The following is a 25,680-nucleotide window of genomic DNA, read 5'->3' as shown; positions in this document are numbered from 1 at the left end:
CTTGCCGGTACCGAAGTCGGTGAAGGCCCATTCTACTAGGAAAGTGGGCTCATCCTGGGCGGCTGCCCGGGGCGTCTCGGCTTTACAACTTTGCCGAGCAGCTACTTGGTCAGGGTCAAACACATTCGCTAAATTTTATAAGTTTGACACTTTGGCCGATGAGGACCTCAAGTTTGGTCAATCGGTGCTGCAGGGTCATCCGCACTCACCCGCCCGTACTGGAGCTTTGGTATAACCCCATGGTACTGAAGTGGACCCCAGCATCCTCTAGGACGTGTGAGAAAATAGGATTTTAATACCTACCGGTAAATCCTTTTTTCCTAGTCCGTAGTGGATGCTGGGCGCCCGACCCAGTGCGTACTTTACCTGCAGTTTGTTCTTTATAGTTACACAAGTTGTGTATCATTTGTTTTCAGCATGTTGCTGTAAATGGTTCATGCCTGTTGGCGTGTGTCATGTTGAATGCCATGTTGTGCGGCATGGTTGAGGTGTGAGCTGGTATGAATCTCACCATTATTATAAAAGTAAATCCTTTCCTCGAAATGTCTGTCCCCCTGGGCACAGTTCCTATAACTGGGGTCTGGAGGAGGGGCATAGAGGGAGGAGCCAGTTCACACCCTTGAAAAGTCTTAATGTGCCCATCGCTCCTGCGGAACTGTCTATACCCCATGGTACTGAAGTGGACCCCAGCATCCTCTACGGACTAGGAGAAAAGGATTTACCGGTAGGTAGTAAAATCTTATTTTTCCAGAGGTACCAGATTTTTGAAAATCGGCCCTGGGTAAACGGAGATTTTCGCCTTCAAAGCAGTAGTTAATTGCTCTTCCCTTTTGGTGGACACTGCAAGCTTGTCTATACTGTGCCCAGAACCCAGAGATATCAACCTACCAGCAGCTAGTCCCAGCTACAGCTTCACATGCCTGGTAAGCACTTTTATATTTTCTCTTACGTCCTAGATGATGCTGGGGTCCACATTAGTACCATGGGGTATAGACGGGTCCCTTGGGAGCCATAGGCACTTTAAGAGTTTAATATTGTGGGCTGACTCCTCCCTCTATGACCCTCCTAGTAGACTCAGTTTAGAATATGTGCCCGGTGGAGACGGTCACAGCTAGGGGAGCTCCTAGGAGTTTTTCTAGTTTTTTTTTTTTTTAAAGAGTTAGGTACAGGAGGACTTCCGGTTCCGGGACCCATGGAGTGAGCCGCACGCTGCAGGAGCTCCGTCCCGCCGCCCACCGCAATAAACCTTTTCAAGGCTGTTACAGCCTCTACATCACCCGGCATACCCTCTGCAAACTCTGCGGTCAACATGGACCGCTATGTGACACCCATGGCTGCGGCTACCCAGGCTCCTGCAGGCGTAAATGCGAGGCTGGAAAAGCGCCGCGTGGGAACCAACATGGCGCCGGCCCTGAAGTCACCTCCCCAGCCTCCAAAAAAGTCGCGGCCGAGGGGACAGACATCACAGGATCACAGGTATGCCGTGACCCTGAAGCCCCTGTAACGTATGGAGGTGTAGTGGCAGCAATAAAGGCAACCATGGCCCCTCTATTATCACAGGCTGTCACTGATATCACTACACAGCTGCAGCACTTACAGCAGAGAGTCTCTCACACTGAATCCCAGCTGCAAGCAGCAACTCATGATATTGAGGGACTGCATCACTCAGTAAAATCTCTTACCACAGAGAATTATCAAATATGGAATAAGCTAGATGATATGGAAAATCGCTCAAGAAGAAATAATATCAGATTGGTGGGTTTACCAGAGTCACTTAAGGGCACAGCACTAGCTCATTTTGTACGTGTCACCCTGCCTACACTTTTGGGCATAGAACGAGACTGCAGCGATCTAGTTATTGAGAGGGTCCATCGTGTGGGCCCTGTCCCCACCCCCGCCAGACCGCGTCCACGGGTGACACTGTTTCGCTGTCTAAACTACCTTCATAAAATGGCATTCTGGTCTGCATCCCGAAAAATGAAAGATATCCAATGGGAGGGTAACAAGCTTTTCATATTCCAGGACTATTCGGTGGAATTGACCCGGGCCCGTAAAGCGTTTTCACCTATTTGCACTCAACTTGTGTCCGAGGGCCGCAAGTTTGGATTACTCTACCCCGCACGCTTACGCATTTATGAGGGTACCTCCCACAAAGATTTTCTATCACCCGCAGACGCAGTGGCCTACCTCCGTAATATCTCTAGAGAAGACGCCACAGATATTACAGACCTCCCTTCGGCGGCTGCTGGATTATAATATACAGGTTTTCCCCCTGCGATTTCATCATATCTTCTGCGTGAACTGTGCTGGTTCTTTTTGCAAATGATCTCTTGCATCATAGTGACTGCTGCCGCTCTATATTTGATTCGGCTTCATTATATCTTCGATATGATTACATATATACAAAACAAGAAAAAAAAATGTTCTATAATTGTTTATCATGTTACTTGCATATGCTGGGGACTCCCCCATTATCATGGACTTCCGTGGTTATGTTTGCTTATTTGTAATCTTTCCCATAGATTCTTTACATTACTCGACTCACTACATTTTGCCCAGGAGCTGTTGTTTTTAGGAGTATGCTGTTACCCTGCTTATTTTTTGTGGGATGCTGGGTGGGTATAGATAATAGAATTATGGCGGTGGGGAGGGGATCCTCCTTTCCTGTTAGTGCCCGTCACTGTATACTCGGGCGCGGGTACACCATCACTGGTGCTCGCTCATGCTTGCTGACCGGAGGTCACTGGCCACTGGCATATTAGTGATTTTTAAAATTGTACTTCTACGATTGTACGGCCTGTTACTCACGATTGCCTCCTATCTCCCTTTTTCTTCTCTTGTTTTGTCTCTTTCCACCCCCCACTTCCCCACCCCCCATCCATCAGGTTGTGATTATGTCGCTGTTTCTTGTGAAGGTGGTAAAGAACGCATCTGTTTTGCCTTTTCCTCTGACATATGGCTGACCTGACGGTAGGATCCTGGAATGTTGGGGGCTTTAATTCCCCAGCAAAGAGACGGAAAGTACTCCTCTATCTTAATAAACAACGGGTAGACCTGGCGTTCCTCCAGGAAACACACCTGACTTCAGAGGAGACGGCAAAACTAAATGCTTTGAATTGGCGAGTATTGGGGTTTACCTCTTTCAATTCTAAAGCCAGAGGTGTTGCTATATTGATCAAACGTTCTATCCCGGCGGAAGTTCTGTCCACTGTGGCTGACCCTGAGGGTCGTTATGTGATACTATCTGCTAAGATACATGGTAGAGTTTATTCAATGTGTAATGTATATGCACCTAACGTCTATTCTAAGAAATTTTTTCAGTCCTTACTGGCCAAACTGACTCCCTTCCTCACAGATCCCTTGATACTCAGTGGGGATTTCAACCTTATCTCCTCCTCCTACCTAGACAGATCACACCCACCAGCAAGACCTCTCTCATTGCCCAAATTTGGGGTACCCCTACTGGCTGAAAGACTGCAGGTAGTAGATATTTGGAGAGCCTTACACCCCACAGACAAAGAATACACCTGCCTCTCTGCGGCCCATCATACATTGTCTAGGATAGACTACATTTTATTATCCCATTCTCTTCTACCACATATATCCGACTCTCAAATTGAGGCAATATCTCTGTCGGACCATGCTCTAGTCACAGCGACCCTTCACTTTCCAGACGCTCCCTCATCTCCCAAATTGTGGAGATTCCCTACATATCTCGCCAACTCCCTGAAATTTCAACAAAGACTGGAATCTTCTTGGGAATCTTATAAGACTAATAATTCATCCCATTTAGATGAGGATCCTATATTATTTTGGATGACCGCAAAGTCGGTTCTCCGAGGTGATATAATATCCTATGTCTCCGCCACTAACAAGAAATATGCCTCTAAGTACCTAGAGTTCCAGAGGCCCCTGTCGACAGCCTATCAGCAATACAAATCCTCTCCTACTCCACACAACCGTCTTATTTATATGGAGGCCAAAACACATTTCGATGAATTTATGTATTCCATGGGTAATAGGTTCTCCTTTTCAGTGAATCACAGGTTTTATAAGTTTGGCAATAGAACTGGAAAATTGTTAACGACTCTTCTTACTGGTTCCCGCCCTCCCATGGTCACCCATCCCTTACGCACCACCACTGGCGTATTAACTACAAACAACCAAGAAATCTCTGAGATAATGAAATCTTTCTATAAAGATTTATACTCCTCAACACCACATCCCTCCCCTTCCACGGAACCCACCCCTCCACCATGGCCCAAGGAGTTTTGGGACACTCTTCCTATCCCCCAACTTCAACCCTCCATGGTACAATCATTGCTTGATCCGATCTCATTGGAAGAAGTCCAGAGTGTCATTGGTCAATTTGGCAGAGATAAAGCACCGGGCCCTGATGGCTTTAGTGCCGATTTTTATAAAATCCTTTTACCCCGCATAGGGGACACTCTGGTGTCTGTACTAAATGCGATTTTGTCTTCTGACACTCTTCCCAGACATTTTAATACTGCTGTCCTTAAAGTCCTTCCTAAACCGGGTAGAGATTTGTCCCAGCTTGGATCATATCGCCCGATCTCATTGTTAAATCTTGATTATAAGTTACTCACTAAAATATTAGCAAATCGAATTAAATTATTACTCCCCCAAATTATACACAAGGATCAAACTGGATTCATCTGGGGTAGACACTCAGAGATCAATGTGCGGAGAGTTTTAACTGCCATTTATGCAGCTTCCTCTTTTTCTTCTCCTTCTTTCACTCCTCTTTCCCCTCCCCCAGTTAATCTCTCCCTTGACGCTGAGAAAGCGTTTGACCTCGTGGATTGGGACCATCTTTTCTTTACTCTCCTGCACTTTGGTTTTCCTAACGACTTTGTGAATCTTCTAAAACTACTTTATACTGCTCCACAAACCCAGATTTCCTGTAATGGGGTACTGTCCTCATCATTTGAGATTCAACGCGGTACTAGACAGGGCTGCCCCTTATCGCCCTTACTATTTGCAATAGCACTGGAGCCCCTAGCGATAGCCTTACGCCAATCGAGAGTTTTTAAGGGAATCAAAATTGGAGACATTGACCTCCGTCTTGCTCTTTTTGCCGATGACATGCTATTATTCGTTTCTGATCCATCGACCTCCATCCCGGAGATCCTTGGATTGATACAAGCATTCGGAACTAGGGCGGGATATAGAATTAAGTCAGAGCTTCTACCCCTGGGCCCTTCTGCTCATAACATTTCCAAACTCCTCCCATCTCTTTCCTTTAAAATTTCCCACACAAAGCTTACCTACCTGGGGATTCAAATCCCAGCGAATCTCTCCAGACTATATGAGGAGAACTACACCCCTGCCTTAACACGTGTCACCTCGTTGCTAGATAGCTGGAAATTGCTGCCTCTGTCACTGTTGGGGAGGATAGCCGTCTTGCAAAGCATAGTCTTCCCGAAATTATTTTATCTTATGCAGATGCTCCCGATCCGCCTCAAGACTCAAGACATCCAATATTTACGAAAAATCATGTCAAAATTCCTGTGGAAGGGGAAAAAAGCATTTATCGCTTTGGATAAACTAATGGCCCCTAAGGCCGCAGGAGGCTTTGGAGTACCTGATTATATGTCCTACTCTATGGCGACTCTATTCCGATGTGCTGCTGACTGGCTGTTTGACAGGGAACTCTTCACAGACTCTGCTCTAGATGAGGCCTTATTTACTCCCTACTCCCCGGGAGCATTGCTTCTGTCCAAACCCTCCCTGATCCCAACTCACATCCTTAACAATCCTCTTTTTCATGATATTTATTACAACTGGCGCACCCTACACAAGAAATTTAAATGTAACCCTGAGGTGTCTGTATGTATTCCGCTATGGGGCAACCCCGCCTTTCCCCCATCTCTCATTAACTCCAATTACCGGCTCTGGAAAGAGAAGGGTCTGTCTAACTCTTCCAAAGTGTTTGACCCGGGGGGCTCTATATATCCATTCTCATCACTCCGAGAGAAATATGACCTGCCTCACTCTCATTTTTTCATATATCTCCAGACCCGACATTATTTAGACTCAATAACTCGTATGCGCAGCATACCACATGACTCGTCCCCTTCCTCTCACCCATTGTTAGTCACACTTAATATTCACAAAGCCGGACCAACACGCATTAGACAGATTTATACCATCCTGACTTCTCGCACAACAAAGGGTAGATGGGACAAACTATTTACCCAATGGTGTAAGGATATACCTGGCCTGACTAGTCACCATCAACTTAGTGATCATTATGTCTCTACCCTGAAAGCCCTGGCTTCACCTTACCTACAAGAGGTTCACCTCCGAACTTTGCAGAGAGCCTATATCTCCCCAACCCAACATGCTCGATTTAACCCCTTGGAAACCGGGGAATGCCCCAAATGTCATGTTCGAATAGCTTCCTTCTATCACATGTTTTGGGAGTGTGGTCTGATCCGACGTTTCTGGCACAAATTATTAGCCTACATTAATCAGCTATTGAATATACGTGTATCAGCAACGCCCCTTTCTTGTTTATGGGCAAATTTTTCGGAATGGGATTTAGGGCCTGGGAAACAGCGAATTATTTCATTTCTCACTATCTTAGTAACAGTATCAAAGAAAATTATTTTATCCCACTGGTTATCGTCTTCTTCCCCTACATTGGTAGAAGTTCATAGTAAGTTGTTACAGATCTTATATTACGACAGAAAATCGGCTCAAGTAAATATAGAGTCAGGTGTCAAAACTTTTTACAAAAAGTGGGGCCTTTACATTGATTCGCGGGATCAGACCACACAGGCCCAAATATTTAAGGTATTTGAGCACACTGAATGGTTCCTACACAGGAAGATATTGGAAGAGTCCATGTTATAAAACTATTTTCCGTACCTTAGGATAAGCCCTAGAGTTGAAATTTAGTACTCTCCGTCCTGATATTGAAGTATCAATTGGTACCATACATTGTCTTTATGGATAAAAAGCATCCTGATCCTTCTTCCCTACTTATCCTTATGTGTTTCCCTGTCCTCTCCCCCCCCCCCCTCCCTACTTTCTCTCTACTATTCTTCTATCTCCCCCTTTTCTTATGGACTTGTGTTTGATATAATGTTTCTAATGTTCTACTTCAAGGAAGGATTTCCTGAGGTTTGATTCTTGGAGTACTATTTGACTCCAGTGCAATGTGTTCTTATTGATGAATCACATCTACTCCACGACTTTGACGATATTATAGATTTGACTCCTGACATTGATTGATGTACACACCAATGTTGTTTTTGTGCTTTATTCATAAAATAATTGCTATCTGTTTCTGTCTTACATTGTACTCTATGAAAATCATAATAAACAGATTAAAAAAAAAAAAAAAAAGAGTTAGGTACAGGGAGGGTACTGGCAACAGCCTTCCTGCTTCGTGGAACTTAGGGGGGGAGTAGGAACCAACCCTAGAGTTTAATAGTTCTCTATCTCCGCTGACAGGACACTGAGCTCCTGAACGTGCTGATCGCAAGCCCAACGAGGCGACCACTCACTCCCGCTGCACGGCCGCCACTTCCTAACAGAGCCAGAAGATGGAGTGGTGAGTATGACGCCAGTGCCCCGGTAAGCGGGTCACCGGCGGGAAATGGCTACGCAAGGGTAGAGGCGCAGCTCTAACAGGCTACGCTCCGGAGGGCTCAGTGGTACTTGTAGTGCGGCGCTGTGAGGGGCGCCCTGGGCCAGCGCATATACCCTACACTGGTCGCTGATGCTAACAGGGGCTAATCCCACTGTTAGCAGCCAAATCACCTCAGGCCAGTATAAACATTGAAAGCGGGAAGACGTGCCATTACAGTGGGCGGGGCTTCTTCCTCAGAGCTTATCTAGCACTCACCAGCGCCATTTTCTCCCTGCAGATCACACTGAAGAGACACTGACAGGGAGTGCTGCCCTCCACATAACTTCAGCATACCTCTGCGGTACCAGGGTGTTATAGACAGGAGGGGCTGTGAGATATTAACTGTTTAATCTACTGAGGTTATTCAGGAAGCGCTAGCTGTTTACTGTATAAACTGCCTACTGGGGCGCTGTGTGGCTTGCTCCTTTAACTCTGTGTCTCTCTGAAGGTACTCTGGGGGAAACTGTGTCTGTATTTTCCTGTGTGTGTGTGTGTGTGTGTGTGTGTGTGTGTGTGTGTGTGTGTGTGTGAGCAAGATTAAGAAATTTCAGTCATGTCTGTTTGTCATCAGGCCTAGACCCCTGGGTACAGGATATTGTTACCCAGGGGTACGGACTGGAGTTTCAAGAACTCCCACCTCACAGATTCTTCAAATCAGGTTTACCAGCTTTGCTGACAGAAAGTGCTATCCTACAGTAAGCCATTCAAAAATTGCTAAAGTCAAATGTTATTGTTCCAGTTCCACCTCACTTAACAAACAAGGGTTATTACTCAAACCTGTTTGTCGTACACAAAACTGGATAGTTCGGTCAGGCCAATATTGAATCTGAAGTAATTGAACCCTTATTTGAGGGAATTCAAATTCAAGATGCAGTCTCTGAGAGCGGTGATCTCAGGTCTGGAGGAGGGGGAATTTCTAGTATCCCTGGATATCAAGGATGTGTACCTTCGCATTCCGATCTGGCCGCCTCACCAGGCTTATCTCAGATTTGCGCTGCTGGACTGTCACTATCAGTTCCAGGCACTGCCGTTTGGCCTATCCACGGCACCAAGGGTGTTCACCAAGGTCATGGCGGAGATGACGCTACTCCTCCGCAAGCAGGGGGTGAACATAATTCCTTATCTGGACAATCTGCTGATAAAAGCATCTTCCAGGGAGAAGCTGTTACAGAGCATTGCTGTCTCAACTCAACTGCTCCAGAATCATGGGTGGATCCTGAATTTTCCAAAGTCGCATTTGGAGCCGACAAGGAGACTGTCCTTCCTGGGGATCGGTTGGGGAGCAGTCACCCAAGGGAAAAACTTCCAAGGAAGGTGGTCAAGTCTGGAATCCATCCTTCCAATAAACATTCTAGAACTAAGGGCCATGTACAACGATCTTCTGCAAGCGGCACAGCTTCTGAAAGATCAGGCCAATGAGGTTCAGTCGGACAATGTAACGACAGTGGCCTACATAAACCGACAAGGCGGAACGAAGAGCAGAGATGCAATGTCAGAGGTTACAAGAATCATCCTCTGGGCGGAAAAGCACGCAGTAGCACTGTCAGCAATCTTCATTTCGGGAGTGGACAACTGGGAAGCGGACTTCCTCAGTAGACACGATCTCCATCCAGGAGAGTGGGGCCTCCACCCAGAGGTGTTCGCAGAGGTGACAAGTCTTTGGGGCATACCTCAAATCGTCATGATGGCCTCCTGCCTTAACAAGAAGCTTCGGAGGTACTGTTCCAGGTCGAGGGACCCACAGTCAGTGGCGGTGGACGCCCTGGTAACTCCGTGGGTGTTCAAGTCTGTGTATGTGTTCCCTCCATTTCCATTCATCCCAAGGATTCTCAAACGAATAAAAAGAACAAGGGCGATCCTCATTGCTCCTGACTTGGCCAAGGAGGGCTTGGTATGCGGATCTTTTGGAGTTACTGTTGGAAGATCCGAGGCCTCTTTCTCTTCGAGAGGACCTTCTGCAACAGGGGCCGTTCGCTTATCAAGACTTACCTCGGCTACGTTTGACGGCATGGAGGTTGAACACCAGATCTTAGCTCGGAAGGGCATTCCGAACAAGGTTATTCCTACCCTGATACAGGCTAGGAAAGGAGTAACGTCTAAACATTACCATCGAATTTGGAAAAAGTACATGTCTTGGTGTGAATCCAAGAAGTTTCCTACGGTGGAGTTTCAACTAGGGTGGTTTCTCCTCTTTCTGCAAGAAGGTGTGGCTGTGGGCCTGAGGTTGGGCTCCATAAAGTTCCAGATTTCGGACTTGTCCATTTTCTTCCAGAAACAATTGGCTGCCCTCCCTAAGGTTCAGACTTTCTTGAAAGGGGATCTGCACATCCAGCCTTCCTTTGTGTCTCCTACGGCACCTTGGGATCTTAATGTGGTGCTGCAGTTACTGCAGTCGGATTGGTTCGAACCTTTACAGGACGTTGATGTCAAGTTCCTTACTTGGAAGGCAGTCACACTGTTGGCATTAGCATCTGCTAGACGTGTGTCAGAAATGGGGGCATTGTCCTGCAAGAGCCCCTACTTGATTTTCCATGAAGATAGAGCTGAGCTCAGGACGCGTCAGCAATTTCTTCCGAAGGTTGTGTTGGCTTTTCATATCAACCAACCTATTGTGGTGCCAGTGGCTACTGACTCCTCAGTTACTTCAAAATCCTTGGATGTTGTAAGGGTTTTGAAGATTTATGTGAAAAGAACTTCTCGTCACAGAAAGTCGGACGCTCTGTTTGTCCTTTATGATCCCAACAAGGTTGGGTGGCCTGCTTCTAAGCAGACGATTTCTCTCTGGATCAGGTGTACTATCCAGCATGCTTATTCTACGGCAGGCATGCCGTGTCCAAAATCTGTTAAGGCCCACTCTACTCGTAAAGTGGGTTCTTCCTCGGCGGCTGCCCGGGGTGTCTCGGCTTTACAACTTTGCCGAGCGGCTACTTGGTCAGGATCGAACACGTTTGCTAAGTTGTACAAGTTCGATACTTTGGCCTCTGAAGACCTAAAGTTTGGTAAATTGGTTCTGCAGGAGCCTTCGCGCTCTCCCTCCCGTTCTGAGAGCTTTAGTACATCCCCATGGTACTAATGTGGACCCCAGCATCCTCTAGGACGTAAGAGAAAATAGGATTTTAATTACCTACCGGTAAATCCTTTTCTCATAGTCCGTAGAGGATGCTGGGCGCCCGCCCAGCGCTTCGTTTTCCTGCATTTGTTGCTTAGTTAAGTACTGTGTTGTTGCTTGGTTAAGCACTGCATTGTTACTTGGTTAAGTACTGTTGTTCAGCCGTTGCTGGATTGTTTCAAGCTAGTTAGCTTGGTTTTCTGTTATCTGTGAGCTGGTGTGAATCTCACCACTATCTGTGTATTTTCTTCTCTCGAAGTATGTCCGTCTCCTCGAGCACAGTTTCTAGACTGAGTCTGGTAGGAGGGGCATAGAGGGAGGAGCCAGCCCACACTATTAAACGCTTAAAGTGCCCATGGCTCCCAAGGGACCCGTCTATACCCCATGGTACTAATGTGTACCCCAGCATCCTCTACGGACTACAAGAAAAGGATTTACCGGTAGGTAATTAAAATTCTATTTTTTCCATCAGTGGATTGCTCTGGCTCCTGAACGCTGATCCTCAATTCCCCAGTACCTCCTGAAAGGTGGGACTCTCTAGTTTTTATTCCATTGAAAGCTAAGAAATCTATTTCCAGGAACTGAAGATATCTGCAGTCAAGCAAGCTGCCCTCACACCGGAAAATGATGAATGGTACTCCCACTCCACTATCCACCCCTCCCCTGCTTATTACACACACCCTACCACCCTGGACGTCATGTATTGGGGCCCATTCTTTCATTCCAATGCCCCCTTCTACTTTTATTGTTCTCCCTCTTGCCCCATCTCCCACCATGTGTGCAGTAAAGGAATAATTAGCAGAAATAACTACGTCAGATCCTAAATGCTGAGCGGAATATAGAACACCCACTACCACCCGCAGGACATCAAGGCTGCCTCTGATAGCACCCCACACCTCTACCGCTGGAGGATAGGTAGGGGCCCCAGTGCATTGCTTTGCCCAGAGGCCTACACTGCTGTTAAGATGGCCCTGCTCAAGTTCTACATTTTTTGGCGGGGAATAACATAATCATGACTATGGAATTAATTATACAAATTATTAAATGTCCTGTATTGTGTCACATTGAAGTGTATAAATATTAGTGATGAGCGGGTTCGGATCCTCGGGATCCGAACCCGCCCGAACTTCACCTTTTTTTACACGGGTCCGAGCGACTCGGATCCTCCCGCCTTGCTCGGTTAACCCGAGCGCGCCCGAACGTCATCATCCCGCTGTCAGATTCTCGCGAGATTCGGATTCTATATAAGGAGCCGCGCGTCGCCGCCATTTTCACACGTGCATTGAGATTGATAGGGAGAGGACGTGGCTGGCGTCCTCTCCGTTATATTAGAAAAGAAAAGAGTAAACTGAGTGACTTAGTTATAATTGTGGGGAGGATTGGGGACGGGGAGCAGCTGTTAGGGAGTACAGTGCAGGGTTTACCACCAGTGAGTTTAATCCTTTGTTTCTCTACATGAAAAAAAACGCTCGACCATATCTGTGCTCAGTGTGCTGCACTGCTGCATGATATATCTGTGCTGAGTGCACTGCTCAATCTGCCTAATTGTGGGGACTGGGGAGCAGTTATAGCAGGAGTACAGTGCACAGTTTTGCTGACAGTGACCACCAGTCCAGTATACGTTTGTCTGCCTGAAAAACACTCCTGTGGTGGGTTTTTTTTTCTTCATACTAGTTTAGCAGTCTGCTGACAGTGTCCACCAGGTCCGTTATATACAATATATTATTATATATATATATAAGCAGTACGGTAGGCCACGGCTGTACCTACCTCTGTGTCGTCAGTGCACTCGTCGTCCATAAGTAATATAATACTATACTATCCATCCATCTACATTGTATACCTGTGGTGGGTTTTTTTTTCTTCATACTAGTTTAGCAGTCTGCTGACAGTGTCCACCAGGCCCGTTATATACAGTATATTATATATATATAAGCAGTACGGTAGGCCACGTGTCGTCAGTGCACTCGTCGTCCATAAGTAATATAATACTATACTATCCATCCATCTACATTGTATACCTGTGGTGTTTTTTTTTTTCTTCATACTAGTTTAGCAGTCTGCTGACAGTGTCCACCAGGTCCGTTATATACAGTATATTATATATATAAGCAGTACGGTAGGCCACGGCTGTACATACCTCTGTGTCGTCAGTGCACTCGTCGTCCATAAGTAATATAATACTATACTATCCATCCATCTACATTGTATACCTGTGGTGGGTTTTTTTTTCTTCATACTAGTTTAGCAGTCTGCTGACAGTGTCCACCAGGTCCGTTATATACAGTATATTATATATATAAGCAGTACGGTAGGCCACGGCTGTACCTACCTCTGTGTCATCAGTGCACTCGTCGTCCATAAGTAATATAATACTATACTATCCATCCATCTACATTGTATACCTGTGGTGGGTTTTTTTTTCTTCATACTAGTTTAGCAGTCTGCTGACAGTGTCCACCAGGTCCGTTATATACAGTATATTATATATATAAGCAGTACGGTAGGCCACGGCTGTACCTACCTCTGTGTCGTCAGTGCACTCGTCGTCCATAAGTAATATAATACTATACTATCCATCCATCTACATTGTATACCTGTGGTGGTTTTTTTTTTCTTCATACTAGTTTAGCAGCCTGCTGACAGTGTCCACCAGGTCCGTTATATACAGTATATTATATATATAAGCAGTACGGTAGGCCACGGCTGTACCTACCTCTGTGTCATCAGTGCACTCATCGTCCATAAGTAATATAATACTATACTATCCATCCATCTACATTGTATACCTGTGGTGGCTTTTAGTTGTGCGCAAAATATGGAGAACAAAAATGTGGAGGTTAAAAAAATAGGGAAAGATCAAGATCCACTTCCACCTCGTGCTGAAGCTGCTGCCACTAGTCATGGCTGAGACGATGAAATGCCATCAACGTCGTCTGCCAAGGCCGATGCCCAGTGTCATAGTACAGATTATGTAAAATCCAAAACACAAAAGATCAGTAAAAAAATTACCCAAAAATCAAAATTAAAAGCGTCTGAGGAGAAGCGTAAACTTGCCAATATGCCATTTACGACACGGAGTGGCAAGGAACGGCTGAGGCCCTGGCCTATGTTCATGGCTAGTGGTTCAGCTTCACACGAGGATGGAAGCACTCATCCTCTCGCTAGAAAAAAGAAAAGACTTGCGGCAAAAGCACAGCAAAGAACTGTGCGTTCTTCGAAATCCCAAATCCCAAAGGAGAGTCCAATTGTGTCGGTTGCGATGCCTGACCTTCCCAACACTGGACGGGAAGAGCTTGCGCCTTCCACCATTTGCACGCCCCCTGCAAGTGCTGGAAGGAGCACCCGCAGTCCAGTTCCTGATAGTGAAATTGAAGATGTCAGTGTTGAAGTACACCAGGATGAGGATATGGGTGTTGCTGGCGCTGGGGAGGAAATTGACAAGGAGGATTCTGATGGTGAGGTGGTTTGTTTAAGTCAGGCACCCGGGGAGACACCTGTTGTCCGTGGGAGGAATATGGCCATTGACATGCCTGGTCAAAATACAAAAAAAATCAGCTCTTCAGTGTGGAATTATTTCAACAGAAATGCGGACAACTGGTGTCAAGCCGTGTGTTGCCTTTGTCAAGCTGTAATAAGTAGGGGTAAGGACGTTAACCACCTCGGAACATCCTCCCTTATACGTCACCTGCAGCGCATTCATAATAAGTCAGTGACAAGTTCAAAAACTTTGGGCGACAGCGGAAGCAGTCCACTGACCAGTAAATCCCTTCCTCTTGTAACCAAGCTCGCGCAAACCACACCACCAACTCCCTCAGTGTCAATTTCCTCCTTACCCAGTAAAGCCAATAGTCCTGCAGGCCATGTCACTGGCAAGTCTGACGAGTCCTCTCCTGCCTGGGATTCCTCCGATGCATCCTTGAGTGTAACGCCTACTGCTGCTGGCGCTGCTGTTGTTGCTGCTGGGAGTCGATCGGCATCCCAGAGGGGAAGTCGGAAGACCACTTTTACTACTTCCAGTAAGCAATTGACTGTCCAACAGTCCTTTGCGAGGAAGATGAAATATCACAGCAGTCATCCTGTTGCAAAGCGGACAACAGAGGCCTTGACAACTATGTTGGTATTAGATGTGCGTCCAGTATCCGCCGTTAGTTCACAGGGAACTAGACAATTGCTTGAGGTAGTGTGCCCCCGTTACCAAATACCATCTAGGTTCCACTTCTCTAGGCAGGCGATACCGAGAATGTACACGGACGTCAGAAAAAGACTCACCAGTGTCCTAAAAAATGCAGTTGTACCCAATGTCCACTTAACCACGGACATGTGGACAAGAGGAGCAGGGCAGACTCAGGACTACATGACTGTGACAGCCCACTGGGTAGATGTATTGCCTCCCGCTGCAAGAACAGCAGCGGCGGCACCAGTAGCAGCATCTCGCAAACGTCAACTCGTTCCTAGGCAGGCTACGCTTTGTATCACCGCTTTCCAGAATACGCACACAGCTGAAAACCTTTTACGGCAACTGAGGAAGATCATCGCAGAATGGCTTACCCCAATTGGACTCTCCTGGGGATTTGTGGCATCTGACAACACCAGCAATATTGTGCGTGCATTACATCTGGGCAAATTCCAGCACGTCTCATGTTTTGCACATACCTTGAATTTGGTGGTGCAGAATTATTTAAAAAACGACAGGGGCGTGCAAGAGATGCTGTCGGTGGCCAGAAGAATTGCGGGCCACTTTCGGCGTACAGGCACCGCGTACAGAAGACTGGAGCACCACCAAAAACACCTGAACCTGCCCTGCCATCATCTGAAGCAAGAGGTGGTAACGAGGTGGAATTCAACCCTCTATATGCTTCAGAGGATGGAGGAGCAGCAAAAGGCCATTCAAGCCTATGCATCTGGCCACGATATAGGCAAAGGAGGTGTAATGCACCTGTCTCAAGCGCAGTGGAGAATGATTTCAACGTTGTGCAAGGTTCTGCAACCTTTTGAACTTGTCACACGTGAAGTCAGTTCAGACACTGCCAGCCTGAGTCAGGTCATTCCCCTCATCAGGCTTTTGCAGAAAAAGCTGGAGGCATTGAAGGAGAAGCTAAAACAGAGCGATTCCGCTAGGCATGTGGGACTTGTGGATGGAGCCCTTCATTCGCTTAACCAGGATTCACGTGTGGTCAATCTGTTGAAATCAGAGCACTACATTTTGGCCACCGTGCTCGATCCTAGATTTAAAACCTACGTTGGATCTCTCTTTCCGGCAGACACAAGTCTGCAGAGGTTCAAAGAACTGCTGGTGAGAAAATTGTCAAGTCAAGCGGAACGCGACCCGTCAACATCTCCTCCTTCACATTCTCCCGCAACTGGGGGTGCGAGGAAAAGGCTACGAATTCCGAGCCCACCCGCTGGCGGTGATGCAGGGCAGTCTGGAGCGACTGCTGATGCTGACATCTGGTCCGGACTGAAGGACCTGCCAACGATTACTGACATGTCGTCTACTGTCACTGCATATGATTCTCTCACCATTGAAAGAATGGTGGAGGATTATATGAGTGACCGCATCCAAGTAGGCACGTCAGACAGTCCGTACGTATACTGGCAGGAAAAAGAGGCAATTTGGAGGCCCTTGCACAAACTGGCTTTATTCTACCTAAGTTGCCCTCCCTCCAGTGTGTACTCCGAAAGAGTGTTTAGTGCCGCCGCTCACCTTGTCAGCAATCGGCGTACGAGGTTACTTCCAGAAAATGTGGAGAAGATGATGTTCATTAAAATGAATTATAATCAATTCCTCCATGGAGACATTCACCAGCAGCAATTGCCTCCAGAAAGTACACGGGGACCTGAGATGGTGGATTCCAGTGGGGACGAATTAATAATCTGTGAGGAGGGGGATGTACACAGTGAAAGGGGTGATGAATCGGACGATGATGATGAGGTGGACATCTTGCCTCTGTAGAGCCAGTTTGTGCAAGGAGAGATTGATTGCTTCTTTTTTGGTGGGGGCCCAAACCAACCAGTCATTTCAGTCACAGTCGTGTGGCAGACCCTGTCGCTGAAATGATGGGTTCGTTAAAGTGTGCATGTCCTGTTTTTACAACATAAGGGTTTTTGGGAGGGCCCAAGGACAATTCCATCTTGCACCTCTTTTTTCTTTCATTTTTCTTTGCGTCATGTGCTGTTTGGGGAGTATTTTTTTGAAGGGCCATCCTGCGTGACACTGCAGTGCCACTCCTAGATGGGCCAGGTGTTTGTGTCGGCCACTAGGGTCGCTTAGCTTAGTCGTCACACAGCTACCTCATTGCGCCTCTTTTTTTCTTTGCGTCATGTGCTGTTTGGGGAGTATTTTTTGGAAGGGCCATCCTGCCTGACACTGCAGTGCCACTCCTAGATGGGCCAGGTGTTTGTGTCGGCCACTAGGGTCGCTTAGCTTAGTCGTCACACAGCTACCTCATTGCGCCTCTTTTTTTCTTTGCGTCATGTGCTGTTTGGGGAGTATTTTTTGGAAGGGCCATCCTGCCTGACACTGCAGTGCCACTCCTAGATGGGCCAGGTGTTTGTGTCGGCCACTAGGGTCGCTTAGCTTAGTCGTCACACAGCTACCTCATTGCGCCTCTTTTTTTCTTTGCGTCATGTGCTGTTTGGGGAGTATTTTTTGGAAGGGCCATCCTGCCTGACACTGCAGTGCCACTCCTAGATGGGCCAGGTGTTTGTGTCGGCCACTAGGGTCGCTTAGCTTAGTCGTCACACAGCTACCTGATTGCGCCTCTTTTTTTCTTTGCGTCATGTGCTGTTTGGGGAGTATTTTTTGGAAGGGCCATCCTGCCTGACACTGCAGTGCCACTCCTTGATGGGCCAGGTGTTTGTGTCGGCCACTAGGGTCGCTTAGCTTAGTCGTCACACAGCTACCTCATTGCGCCTCTTTTTTTCTTTGCGTCATGTGCTGTTTGGGGAGTATTTTTTGGAAGGGCCATCCTGCCTGACACTGCAGTGCCACTCCTAGATGGGCCAGGTGTTTGTGTCGGCCACTAGGGTCGCTTAGCTTAGTCGTCACACAGCTACCTCATTGCGCCTCTTTTTTTCTTTGCGTCATGTGCTGTTTGGGGAGTATTTTTTGGAAGGGCCATCCTGCCTGACACTGCAGTGCCACTCCTAGATGGGCCAGGTGTTTGTGTCGGCCACTAGGGTCGCTTAGCTTAGTCGTCACACAGCTACCTCATTGCGCCTCTTTTTTTCTTTGCGTCATGTGCTGTTTGGGGAGTATTTTTTGGAAGGGCCATCCTGCCTGACACTACAGTGCCACTCCTAGATGGGCCAGGTGTTTGTGTCGGCCACTTGTGTCGCTTAGCTTAGCCATCCAGCGACCTCGGTGCAAATTTTAGGACTAAAAATAATATTGTGAGGTGTGAGGTGTTCAGAATAGACTGGAAATGAGTGCAAATTATGGTTATTGAGGTTAATAATACTATGGGATCAAAATGACCCCCATATTCTATGATTTAAGCTGTTTTTTAGGGTTTTTTGAAAAAAACACCCGAATCCAAAACACAACCGAATCCGACAAAAAAAATTCGGTGAGGTTTTGCCAAAACGCGTTCGAACCCAAAACACGGCCGCGGAACCGAACCCAAAACCAAAACACAAAACCCGAAAAATTTCCGGTGCACATCACTAATAAATGTATGCCTTATTAGTGCCTCAGCGTGTACTGCTGTACATGCCACAAAAGATACTGTACATCAGGGGTGGCCAGACTTTTGGAGTCGGTGATCTGCTTTGAAAGATGAAAAGCTTTTGTGATCTACCTAGCGGCGCACGCCCAAAAAAAGGGGTATGGTATAACAAAAAAAGGGACGTAGCCTTGCTGCACAGAGTGTAATGACTGTCTTGCACGAAATAACACATTGTCCCCCTCAGGTAAAAACCTCAAACACATATGCCCCCACAGTGCCAGATACACATATGCCCCCACAGTGCCATGTGCCCACAGTGCTAGATATGACCCCACAGTGCCAAATACAGATATGCCCCTACAGTGCCATGTGCCCACAGTGCTAGATATGCCCCCACAGTGCTAGATACAGATATGCCCCCACAGTGCCAGATATGTCCCCACAGTGCCAGATATGCCCCAACAGTGTCACATATGACCCTACAGTGCCAGATACAGATATGCCCACACAGTGCTAGATATGCCCCCACAGTGCCAGATACAGATATGCCCCCACAGTGCCATGTGCCCACAGTGCCAGATATGCCCCCACAGTGCCAGATACAGATATGCCCCCACAGTGCCACATATGACCCCACAGTGCCAGATACAGATATGCCCCCACAGTGCCAGATATGCAACTACTGTGCCATGTGCCCATAGTGCCAGATATGCCCCCATAGTGCTGCTCACCGTTTTGCTGCTGTGTGGTGAACGCCGCCCTGCCCATCAGTCTGGTCTCCGGCGGTGACCGCAGCGTGTATATCTCAAATCAGGCGCCGGTACGCAAGCTCTGATTGGCTAACGAACCGGCACCTGATTTGAGCTATACACTCCACCGTCACTGCTGGAGACCAGACTGGGGGGGCAGGGCGGCAGGCAGGAGAGGCGTGCGCTGCGCTCTCCTCGCTTCGTGTGGATGGGCGGCGGATCGCGATCGACTGGTCGCATGTCCACGATCGACCAGTCGAACGCGATCGGCTGTTTGGCCACCCCTGCTGTACATGGTTTTCTTTTAATAGTCTTCCATTCTTTGAGAAAGATCTGATACTCATTTAATTTCTCATTTGTTTACCAACACCTTTGTTGGCAGAAACTGATGTATATCCTAAACAGGATAGGGCAAACAACGACCTCTATAAGTGGTAAACTCTTGGCACGCGCTAAAGAGGCACAAATAATGTACTATGCTTTCATCAGATCACTGTTCCAGAAGGCAGCGGACCAATCAACCACATCAATCTCTTGCTAGATGTTATCACTTTTTTTTTTGTTGAGACCAGATTATAATTTATTTCAGTATTTGGTCTATTCACCTTCATTTTGTATCTTATATAATCATATGTTTTGCATTTGCAGAGTCATTTTCAAACACCGTGTCCTGGTGAAGGCACGGCTGGGTCATAACTTTTTCCTGGACATTCAGAAGTTTAAGGATGAAAGCGAAGACTATGTGTCGTACATTTGGCATCATGTTGCACTTACCTGCAGTAACACCCGTGAACAGTTAGCATGTTATTTGAATGCAATTGATACTTTGCAGGTTTGTGAACTAGTCCTTTCACTTGTTTATTTAAGAAGAGGCATCAGCATTATATTTAAATATTGTGGGGGAGATGTATCAAAGCTTGGAGAGTGATAAAGTGGAGAAAGATAAAGTACCAAACCAATCAGCTTCTACCTATTACATGTTGTACGCTGTATTTGAAAAATGACAGGAGCTGATTGCTTGGTACTTTATCTCTCGCCAAGATTTGATGGATTTCCTCTTGTGTGTGCAATTCAATTAATTGAATGCTACAATTTATTTAATCATATAAAAATACCTAAAGTTCATCATATTTATTATTTTGCAAAGATATTATTTTATCTTTGTTTACATGTAGTGATATACATCTTCTATATATCATATATATATATATATATATATATATCATGTAGTGATATACATATGTCACTGTCGCAGTTGCTGTTTGTAGAAGGTATTTGCTCATTGGCTACTTCTCTCATTGTTCAATAGTTGTACTGTACACCTAGCCCCAATATACCATGCGGCACGAGGAGCCTGGCGTGAGTGAGCCACGCTGACGGGTGTAGTGTAGCCACATTTTATGACATTTGCATCCTATTTGCACTACAGACGTAGTGCAAATAGGATTAGGGATTAGGATTAGGGATTAGTTTTAAATATGTACAAAGTCACAGATGAAGCACAACGAAATTTGGCGTGAAAAAAGACAGCAGCTGCTGCATTGTAACACTTCCTATACAGATTCAGACTCGGTTGCACACAGTCGTATTAGTCTCCCATTTCAATTTAATCAGTGCAGTCTTGTGAAGCAGTTTTATTGCATTGCATTGTGACTAAGATACACAGCTTGTGATTTGGCAGCTAGGAGCCGATTGGCTGGAACTTTATCTCCATCCACTTTATCTCCATCCAAGGCTTAGTAAATAGACCCCTTAGTTATGTAAGCTAAGTGAACTCATAGCGGTTCATGATCGGTGCATTCAGACATGTTCTTTATACTGTTTATTCTTCATAGAAACCCGAAAATGACTGGCAGAAAGTTGAATACCTGCTGGAGTTGGCAGAGTGGTTGTACTGCAAACAGTTTCCTCTTGATGATGCTATTAACCAGCTGGATTGGGCAGTAGATATTTTGCTCAATATGAAACTCACCAACAGCACAGAGGAAGGTGAGTGTCTTGCATTCGTTACCCCAAATGGCGTACAGTAAATCACTGGAACACCCTGAAATTTCTCACATTATTTTTCAAACAGGAAAGAGTCAAAAAACAAAACAGAAGACAAGCAAGAAATCCAATCACAATAAAGAGCCAGCAAGCGATGATGCTCTAAGTAAGACAGGAATTGGAGAGCATCATGGAAGCTCTTGCAGATCAATTGAAGACTTGAGGAACGTGAGACAGCTGGAAGCCTTGGCACGAGCACACACGTTAATGGCTAAAATTAGTGGCTGCGGTTCTCCTTATCATGAGCAATACTTTCTGATGGCATATGCATATATTATGCGGATTTGGCAGGTATTTTCTTTCCGCAAATTTCACCATCCAAAATTAAATAACCAACATTTCAAGTGAAATTTAGGTATAATTAGGGAGGATCTCTAACCAAACTTGTACTTGCATGCTCCTGGGACCAGGTTATGTTCTAAGGTGGACATCCTTTTTTGGGGTCATAACCAGGAGTGTCCAAGCGGTGCCACCGCCCACGACAAAAGGCATGAGGCAGAACTGTCACTGAAGATCAGTGCAAAACAATAGCACTGTTGTTCCAGAACTCAAAAAATGTCAGAAATAAAATATAATTTACTCTAAAAGTACTACAGTATATAATACAGTACATACACTTTATGGGTTTTGGTAAACTACTGTATGTACTGACCATTAAACAAATGTGCCGTAGCATTTGCCAACAAATAAGGTCCTGTCTGCCATTTGTAAAAATGAAAGTAAACATTTGTTGTTATGGGTTACAGTACATTCCTCATTGGAAAAAGCAAAACCATGAAAGTCACGCCCCTTATCCAACTTGGCCATGCCCATACTGTGCCTAGACCACACCCCCAACTGAGCAACTATGCAAACTATTGTCTATGTCCAGATATATTTTAGGACTATATTATATAAAATACAGACTTTGGGCCTAATTCAGACCTGATCGCAGCAGCAAAACCTTGGGTGGGTTATATTGTTTCTGTGCAGGGTAAATACTGGCTGCTTTATTTTTACACTGCAATTTAGATTTCAGTTTGAACACACCCCACCCAAATCAAACTCTCTCTGCATATGTTATATCTGCCCCACCTGCAGTGCAACATGGTTGTGCCCATTAAAGAAACATTTTGCTGTGGTCAGATCTGAATTAGACCCTTTATAGATTTGTGCCTTAAGTGTCTTATTCCCAATTGATGATGACAATACAGTGAATCCGATAATGATAGAACACATTTTCTCTGACGTCCTAAGTGGATGCTGGGGACTCCGTCAGGACCATGGGGAATAGCGGCTCCGCAGGAGACAGGGCACAAAAGTAAAAGCTTTAGGATCAGGTGGTGTGCACTGGCTCCTCCCCCTATGACCCTCCTCCAAGCCTCAGTTAGGTTTTTGTGCCCGGCCGAGAAGGGTGCAATCTAGGTGGCTCTCCTAAAGAGCTGCTTAGAGTAAAAGTTTTGTTAGGTTTTTTATTTTCAGTGAGTCCTGCTGGCAACAGGCTCACTGCAACGAGGGACTTAGGGGAGAAGAAGTGAACTCACCTGCGTGCAGGATGGATTGGCTTCTTAGGCTACTGGACACTAGCTCCAGAGGGACGATCACAGGTACAGCCTGGATGGGTCACCGGAGCCGCGCCGCCGACCCCCTTGCAGATGCTGAAGAGAGAAGAGGTCCAGAAATCGGCGGCTGAAGACTTCTCAGTCTTCATGAGGTAGCGCACAGCACTGCAGCTGTGCGCCATTGCTCTCAGCACACTTACACCAACGGTCACTGAGGGTGCAGGGCGCTTGGGGGGGCGCCCTGGGCAGCAATGAAAGTACCTATGCTGGCTAAAAATACATCACATATAGCCCCTGGGGCTATATGGATGTATTTAACCCCTGCCAGGTTGTCAGAAAAACGGGAGAAGAAGCCCGCCGAAAAGGGGGCGGGGCCTATTCTCCTCAGCACACAGCGCCATTTTCCTACACAGCTCCGCTGCTAGGAAGGCTCCCAGGCTCTCCCCTGCACTGCACTACAGAAACAGGGTTAAAACAGAGAGGGGGGGCACTTATTTGGCGATATTATTATATATTAAGATGCTATAAGGGAAAACACTTATATAAGGTTGTCCCTGTATAATATAGCGTTTTGGTGTGTGCTGGCAAACTCTCCCTCTGTCTCCCCAAAGGGCTAGTGGGGTCCTGTCCTCTATCAGAGCATTCCCTGTGTGTGTGCTGTGTGTCGGTACGTGTGTGTCGACATGTATGAGGACGATGTTGGTGAGGAGGCGGAGCAATTGCCTGTAATGGTGATGTCACTCTCTAGGGAGTCGACACCGGAATGGATGGCTTATTTAGGGAATTACGTGATAATGTCAACACGCTGCAAGGTCGGTTGACGATATGAGACGGCCGGCAAACCAATTAGTACCTGTCCAGGCGTCTCAAACACCGTCAGGGGCTTTAAAACGCCCATTTACCTCAGTCGGTCGACACAGACACGGACACTGACTCCAGTGTCGACGGTGAAGAAACAAACGTATTTTCCATTTGGGCCACACGTTACATGTTAAGGGCAATGAAGGAGGTGTTACATATTTCTGATACTACAAGTACCACAAAAGAGGGTATTATGTGGGGTGTGAAAAAACTACCTGTAGTTTTTCCTGAATCAGATAAATTAAATGAAGTGTGTGATGATGCGTGGGTTTCCCCCGATAGAAAATTATTGGCGTTATACCCTTTCCCGCCAGAAGTTAGGGCGCGTTGGGAAACACCCCTTAGGGTGGAAAAGGCGCTCACACGCTTATCAAAACAAGTGGCGTTACCGTCTCCAGATACGGCCGCCCTCAAGGAGCCAGCTGATAGGAGGCTGGAAAATATCCTAAAAAGTATATACACACATACTGGTGTTATACTGCGACCAGCGATCGCCTCAGCCTGGATGTGCAGCGCTGGGGTGGCTTGGTCGGATTCCCTGACTGAAAATATTGATACCCTTGACAGGGACAGTATTTTATTGACTATAGAGCATTTAAAGGATGCATTTCTATATATGCGAGATGCACAGAGGGATATTTGCACTCTGGCATCAAGAGTAAGTGCGATGTCCATATCTGCCAGAAGATGTTTATGGACACGACAGTGGTCAGGTGATGCAGATTCCAAACGGCACATGGAAGTATTGCCGTATAAAGGGGAGGAGTTATTTGGGGTCGGTCCATCGGACCTGGTGGCCACGGCAACAGCTGGAAAATCCACCTTTTTTACCCCAAGTCACATCTCAGCAGAAAAAGACACCGTCTTTTCAGCCTCAGTCCTTTCGTCCCCATAAGGGCAAGCAGGCAAAAGGCCAGTCATATCTGCCCAGGGATAGAGGAAAGGGAAGAAGACTGCAGCAGGCAGCCCATTCCCAGGAACAGAAGCCCTCCACCGCTTTTGCCAAGTCCTCAGCATGACGCTGGGGCCGTACAAGCGGACTCAGGTGCGGTGGGGGGTCGTCTCAAGAGTTTCAGCGCGCAGTGGGCTCACTCGCAAGTGGACCCCTGGATCCTACAAGTAGTATCCCAGGGGTACAGATTGGAAATTCGAGACGTCTCCCCCTCGCAGGTTCCTGAAGTCTGCTTTACCAACGTCTCCCTCCGACAGGGAGGCAGTATTGGAAACAATTCACAAGCTGTATTCCCAGCAGGTGATAATCAAAGTACCCCTCCTACAACAAGGAAAGGGGTATTATTCCACACTATATTGTGGTACTGAAGCCAGACGGCTCGGTGAGACCTATTCTAAATCTGAAATATTTGAACACTTACATACAAAGGTTCAAATCAAGATGGAGTCACTAAGAGCAGTGATAGCGAACCAGGAAGAAGGGGACTATATGGTGTCCCTGGACATCAAGGATGCTTACCTCCATGTCCCAATTTGCCCTTCTCACCAAGGGTACCTCAGGTTCGTGGTACAAAACTGTCACTATCAGTTTCAGACGCTGCCGTTTGGATTGTCCACGGCACCCCGGGTCTTTACCAAGGTAATGGCCGAAATGATGATTCTTCTTCAAAGAAAAGGCGTCTTAATTATCCCTTACTTGGACGATCTCCTGATAAGGGCAAGGTCCAGAGAACAGTTGGAGGTCGGAGTAGCACTATCTCAAGTAGTTCTACGACAGCACGGGTGGATTCTAAATATTCTAAAATCGCAGCTGTCTCCGACGACACGTCTGCTGTTCCTAGGGATGATTCTGGACACAGTCCAGAAAAAGGTGTTTCTCCCGGAGGAGAAAGCCAGGGAGTTATCCGAGCTAGTCAGGAACCTCCTAAAACCAGGAAAAGTGTCAGTGCATCATTGCACAAGGGTCCTGGGAAAAATGGTGGCTTCTTACGAAGCGATTCCATTCGGCAGATTTCACGCAAGAACTTTTCAGTGGGATCTGCTGGAAAAATGGTCCGGATCGCATCTTCAGATGCATCAGCGGATAACCCTG

The 25,680-nt window shown here is 46.6% G+C and overlaps 1 protein-coding gene across 3 annotated transcripts in view; it reads left to right on the top strand.

The window, feature by feature from the left end:
* CFAP46 (cilia and flagella associated protein 46) overlaps positions 1-25,680 on the top strand; it is a 798,890-nt gene that overhangs the window by 513,523 nt on the left and 259,687 nt on the right. For all 3 annotated transcript variants that reach the window (XM_063962013.1, XM_063962014.1, XM_063962012.1), the window contains exons 28-30: positions 19,837-20,020; positions 21,024-21,177; positions 21,263-21,525. In XM_063962013.1, coding sequence (XP_063818083.1) covers positions 19,837-20,020; positions 21,024-21,177; positions 21,263-21,525 — 601 coding nt within the window. The remainder of the gene's footprint in view (positions 1-19,836; positions 20,021-21,023; positions 21,178-21,262; positions 21,526-25,680) is intronic.

This window comes from Pseudophryne corroboree, chromosome 3 (assembly GCF_028390025.1).
Source record: "Pseudophryne corroboree isolate aPseCor3 chromosome 3, aPseCor3.hap2, whole genome shotgun sequence".
In the NCBI taxonomy this organism is placed as follows: domain Eukaryota; kingdom Metazoa; phylum Chordata; class Amphibia; order Anura; family Myobatrachidae; genus Pseudophryne; species Pseudophryne corroboree.
This window is presented reverse-complemented; position numbering and strand designations above follow the sequence as displayed.